Source organism: Seriola dumerili, unplaced genomic scaffold (assembly GCF_002260705.1).
Source record: "Seriola dumerili isolate Sdu_G_001 unplaced genomic scaffold, Sdu_1.0 BDQW01000550.1, whole genome shotgun sequence".
In the NCBI taxonomy this organism is placed as follows: domain Eukaryota; kingdom Metazoa; phylum Chordata; class Actinopteri; order Carangiformes; family Carangidae; genus Seriola; species Seriola dumerili.
This window is the reverse complement of record NW_019174805.1, coordinates 2334571-2340590: the sequence shown is the minus strand read 5'-3', so window position 1 is coordinate 2340590 and position 6020 is coordinate 2334571. Positions and strand designations below refer to the sequence as shown.

Sequence of the window (6020 nt, the reverse complement as noted above, 5' to 3'; positions counted from 1 at the left end):
TTTCTACCATTCACTTTGATCTTGGAGGAAATTTGTTCTTATTTGTACAATTTCATTTATATTCAGTTACAAAAGGAAAATTATGACCCAATTAATCTAGACCCAATTAGTTTTATTTAGGTAAAACATCCCCAGAATGAACCCAATAAGTATCATCAGTAATAAGTTTTTAAAAACGATCATTATATACAAATACTTGACCCTGATTGGTTGATAACAGCAGCTCCTCTCGGTCAAACCAGGTCAGCCTACAGACTTTAAACGACGGTTCATGCTGGAGGCCAAATATGACTCTGAAATAACTGAAAATAACTTGACAGAGCAAACTACACATTTCTAACATGTGACTCTTCATTTGTTGATTAATCGATTAGTTGATTACCTGACAGAAAATTAATCGTCAACTATTTTAATAATCAGTGAATTGTTGAAATTGATTTTTCAAACATTCTCCAGCTTCAGGATTCACTACTTGATAGTTTGTTAAATATCTTTAAGTTTTTAACTGTTGAGATTAATTTGGGATTTATGACATAAAACAAATATTATTATATTATTTTTATGAAATTTTAGGGACCGAATGTTGAATCAAGAAAATAAACAGCAGCTTGTTAGTTTTCAACAATGTTCCTGATGATGTTTCCAATTATTGTACCTTAGTTAAAGTGTTTTTTTTTTTTAGCATGAATATAGATCATTTGTGACACTGGACCCTGATTGGTCGACCGTAGCCTCTAATTTTAAAAGCTAATTGGATGATTTCAGCTTCACTTTGTAGCCTCATTGAGCGTGGAGCTGGATCCAGTTTTTAAAAGCTATTTGTTTTGGAAAAAGCAGTCATTTTAAACTCAACCTCTCAAACTGAATCTGATCTTTAAACTGTTTAAAAAATTAAATTAAACATCTTTGATCTTGACACTAACATTTCCAGAAATAGGCTTCTTTAAGTGCTCAGCTGCCAGCAGAAATATGTCTCTTATACTTATAAAAATAAACATTTACCTTCATCTCTTCAAATGAAACTCCTTTTTAGGACCATCTTTGCAGCGGGGAGGGGTGGGGGGGGGGGGATCCTGCACCACTGGCATGTAAACACTCCACTTCACTTCCTACATTCCTGCCAGTAAATCTGATCCAGGACCAGACAGGCTGAACCCTGAGACCAGGTCTGCACACAAACCTCAAACAGCAGGGACACTCCAGTGCATGTCAACACAAATGAAATATTTTATTCTCCAAACATTGTTTTAAGGTTGCATTGGCAGTTATTTTGTTTTGTTTTTTTTACATTCACTTACTCAAGCTTGTACATTTTACACACCAGCCACAACAAACGTCAATAATACTCCACAGAATGATGTTTGAAGCAGCAGCAGCAGCTGAATCCTCCGGACTGTGGTTCTTCTGCTGGGAACATCAAGTCTGCACAGAGAGCACTTTAGAGAGCGAAGCAGCATTGGATGAGACACTGAGTCTGCGCTCGTTTATAGGAAAAAAAAAATCAGTTTTCCCAAAACCAAAAAACAAAAATTACCAACATTACTGTCATGTGAGATCCCAGTCCGACTCAGGTGAAGCAGAAACGCAGCTGGACGCTTTTGCGCAGCGCGCCTCAATGCGCATTTTTACGCACAGTTGTTATTTCTCCTCTTTTCATTTTCACGCCTTTAAAATGTGATAAAAATATATAAAATTCCTCTGAAGCAAAATGTAGAACATTTAATACGCCACGTTTAGATGGTTTATCCGGTGCTTGACTGACTTGGCACAGCTGCTCTCCAAAACAACGAGCTGAAATACGATCGTGTAGCTTCTTTAAAAGCTGAGACAAGAGGATGAAACTCCAGCGTCATGATTACTGAGAGAAAAGTCCAGAAAATCACCGACATTGTGGAGGAAGTTTGAGTCCGGTCATCGATCAGTTAAAGATTGTGTCTTTTTTTATTAAGGCTGGTTCACCGCTGCAGCGCGTCCGTGTCGCACTGGTCCGTCAACACGGACAGTCTGCAGTTCTCCGTCTCCACGTTGTTCAGCGGGATGACGATCTGTGTGTCGTCGGGCTCCGCTCTCACCGTCCCGGAGAACGGGCGCAGGTGGCAGGTGTTCGTCCCGGTGGGCGAGGAAATCCTCCAGAACAGATCCTTCATCTTCTTCCTGAACTCCCGGCGCATCAGGCAGTACAGCACCGGGTTCAGGCAGCTGTTGGTGTGCGCCAGGCACACGGTTACCGGGTGCACGTAGGTGTGCACCATGTAGTACGTCTTATCCCAGTTAACCACGTTGAATTTCACCAGCACGCCCCAGAAGGTGATGGCGTGGTTGGGCATCCAGCAGATGAAGAAGGAGAGGACGACGATGGTGACGGAGCGGGTCACCCGGGACCTGCGCTTCACCTGGTTGTTGTTCATGCTGCGCAGGCGGACGAAGCGCAGCAGCAGCAGGTAACACACGGTGACGATCAGCATGGGGAACACGAAGGCCACCAGGATCTTCTGGAGGTGGTAGAGCGCCAGCCACGACTGGCCGTCCGGGAAGCCCAGCAGGCACAGCCTCTCCCCGGCCACGCTCTTCACCGTGGAGAAGATCGCAGTGGGCAAAGAGGCCACCGTGGCCGAGACCCAGAGCCCGGCGATCACCCAGCGGACCGGGCACACCCGCCGCCGAGTCCGGTCCTTCAGCGCGGACGCCACCGACCAGTACCGGGTGACGCTCATGGCGGTGAGGAAGAACACGCTGGCGTACATGTTCATCACCGTCACTGAGAGTATGATCTTACACATGGCGTTTCCAAACGGCCAGCTGAAGTCCAGAGCCGTGTCCACGGCCCAGAACGGCAGGGTCAGCACGAACTGGAAGTCCGTGACGGCCAGGTTGAGGATAAACAGGTTGATGCTGGAGCGTTTCTTCCTGCCCCGGCGCACTTTCATCAGGAAGAACACCAGCAGGTTCCCGACCAGCCCTGCGGCGCACACCACCGAGTACACGATGGAGATGAGGATGCGCAGGGTCGGGGAGCCGTCCGCCGGCACGTCGATGTCATCCAGGCTGCTGAACCTGTTCTGTCCGGCGGCGGACCGGTTCCAGGAGGACGTGGTGTTGTGGCTCCACAGCTCCGCCATCCTCAAACCTCAGACCCGACCCGAGTCCCTCATTGGCGCATCACCCCCTGCGCTCCCGGAGAAGAGAGGCTTCCGGCGCGGTCAGATGGAGCGCGCAGTCCCCGCAGCTCATGTCCGCCCCCCCCCCCGCCGTGGGTTATATCTTGTGCCCTCACCGGGTGGCTCTGAACGGGACCCGGAGCTAGTCTCACTGCCGCTGCTCACTGGTTCACTGCTAAGCACCGTGCGCGCGCTGCTCACTTTATGCGCTGCTCGTGCCCGAGGAGGCGCGTGCCCGACAGAAGACTGGCGTGTCATTTCAGGAGGAAACTACAGCAGAGGACAAGAACCGACTGACAGAGGACAGGGCTGCTTGCAGGGATTTAAAGGCCCCAGGAGCACTTCATGCCCCCCACCCCCACCCCTAAACCTACACCTTCTCCTCCATGTCATATAAAACCTTTGTCACACATCACCTGCTCAGAAAAGTAAGAAACACCTGTAAATTAAAAAAAAAAGGCTTAAAATGACTTAAAAAGCAGCATAAAGATATTTTAATTTCACAGCTGGGATTAACAAGGATTAATATTCAAACATTATTGACATAAACACGTCCTCAGAAAATATTAATAACTTTTTTATTACATTAGTTATTGGATTGTTTTAATAAAAACTGCATATTAACTTTTGAATAATAAAAAATTAATTGTCTCAGTTTTTAATTCTTGTTTTTGTTGCTGCAGCCTGTGACCGTGACATTTTTATAATTGGTACCGTTCAGTCTCACACCGATGTTTTAACTGAACAGTAACGACAGTGTGAGAGAGTTTACTCCTTTTTTTCTTTTTAAAGAAAGGCTCATTTCAATCAGTTTTGGTCATGGTGTAACAGTGTTTTAATGTCTTTTTAAATATCAAACTTTTTATCTTCAAGCTATGAAATGAGCTGCCATCCATCATCCATCCATCCATCCATCATCCATCCATCGTTCTACTGATTCAAACATTTTATTTGGCACAAGATATGCAAATATCAAAAACTCCTCCTACCTGAACAAACACAGGTAATTTTTTTCAACCTTCTGATGCGACCCACAGGAGTGTCTCCTGAAATAGCGCCCCATATGGCGGGAGGCGTACTGGACCTTGGTTGTCATGGTTACAATAACAAACACGCGAACCGTACCTTCGGCGCCATGGTTGGGCACAGCTTGGTTAGGTTTAGGAAAAGACGGTGATTTGGTTTAAAATAAGTACTTCTTCAACACCAGACAATCTCTGTTGTCATGGTTACAACATAAACAGCTGTTTTCACGTGGGAATCGAACACACCGCTCTCCTGTGTCACGTTCACCCATCCACCACCTCCTCTTCCTGACGTGGACTCTGTCTCTTTTTATACTGCGTCACCGACACTTCTACCTTCGTTCCTGTCATCATCACTACGGCCACTAGATGTCGCCTAGCAACAAAACCTAACTATGATATCATAATAACCTGCTGCACAGACCTGTGGGGTCGTTCTTTACAGGACAGTTTTCCCACACGAAAGGCACAAACAATTAGATCAGTTAGTTTTCTTGTGAACACAAATGATAGAAAACAGAAACACATATATTGAAAATAAACAATTTAATCACTTATTTTTCCACACCAAATCAAATTAACATAACACAAGGGCTTCATGTAGCAGATGATAATTAACAATATTTAATCAGGCAGCAGAAGGGACAGAAAATAAGTGATTTGAGTCACTGCTCGGCATTCAGCAGCCTCGTACATTAACAGTATTGGCTCAGGAAGTGAGTAAGTGGATTACTTACCTGATGCAGGTTCAGTGAGTTAATGAAGCCACACAGACGACGGTCCAGCAGCCAGATGGCCCCCGGCAGCATTTTTCCCATCATCCTCTTCTGTGGTGCCAGCAGGCTTCTCTGATCTCGTCCAGTTTTAACTCTTCAGGGAAAAGTGTCCTGTAGGTCCCAGAGAGAGGAACATGTCAGAGTTTAACAGCATGTTTTAATGTTTTTATTTCAATTGAAAGGATTTTAAAGTAGCTTCATAATTACACAGGTTGAACCACTCGATCCATTAAGCCACTTGATAAAGCTCTGAACTGGTATTTAGTACAAAAGTGTAATGATACGTGACCTCAGCTGAACTTGAATTTAAGATCTCACAGTTACATGAACACACAGCTTCAACCATTAAAAGGAAATTCTGGTCAAATAAAAATACAATCTATTTTCCATAAACGTGGTCATTGTGATTGTACAGCTCATGGTGACTTTGCACTCTTCACCTCTGGAGTAGAGAAACAAGGATTCACCTAAAACAACATGTTTTGGTGTAGGCTGTCTGAACAACGAGCAGATTTATTTTTGCAGGCTCTGTGTGTAACACAATATCAGTACAGCAACTTCTCATGACCTGAGGCCTGCACTTCGAAGCAAGTTCAACATACCCAGGATAAATTTGTGTTTTCTGGCTTGACTGAACCTAACATTGACCGTCCTGATATCCTGTACTACGAAGCTGGTTATCAACTGGCTCAGTTAACCCTGGGTTTACCTGTCCACGCACGAGTACGTTCACGTGAAAGAGGCAGAGTTTTTGATTATAAGCAACATCGTCTGAACCATGAATGAAGTTCTTAAAATGATATGAGAAGAAAAATGCTGACACTTGCGGGTAAATTCAGTTATAACCGTTTCTGCTGCAGACAGGAGAGAAAGAAAAGAGGAGTAGTTGATGTCTCATGAGTCAGACTGACTGAAATGTTTAAAAGTTATAAATCAGATTTATGATCATGGGAAATATTCAACAGGTGGATCATTGTTCCAATCCAAGACATCAGAGGTTTAGTTTTTATTTCAGTTTCCTCATGTTATTCTGAGCTGATGGAAGAAGAGTCAATCCATCA

The 6020-nt window shown here is 44.4% G+C and overlaps 1 protein-coding gene across 1 annotated transcript; it reads right to left on the bottom strand.

Moving 5' to 3' along the window:
- Positions 1-1274: 1274 nt before the first annotated feature.
- Positions 1275-3182, bottom strand: LOC111236003 (relaxin-3 receptor 1-like). The gene has a single exon (XM_022764587.1). It carries the CDS (start codon positions 3117-3119, stop codon positions 1956-1958), a length of 1164 nt encoding a protein of 387 aa, XP_022620308.1. The 5' UTR covers positions 3120-3182; the 3' UTR covers positions 1275-1955.
- Between the last annotated feature and the right edge of the window lie 2838 nt (positions 3183-6020).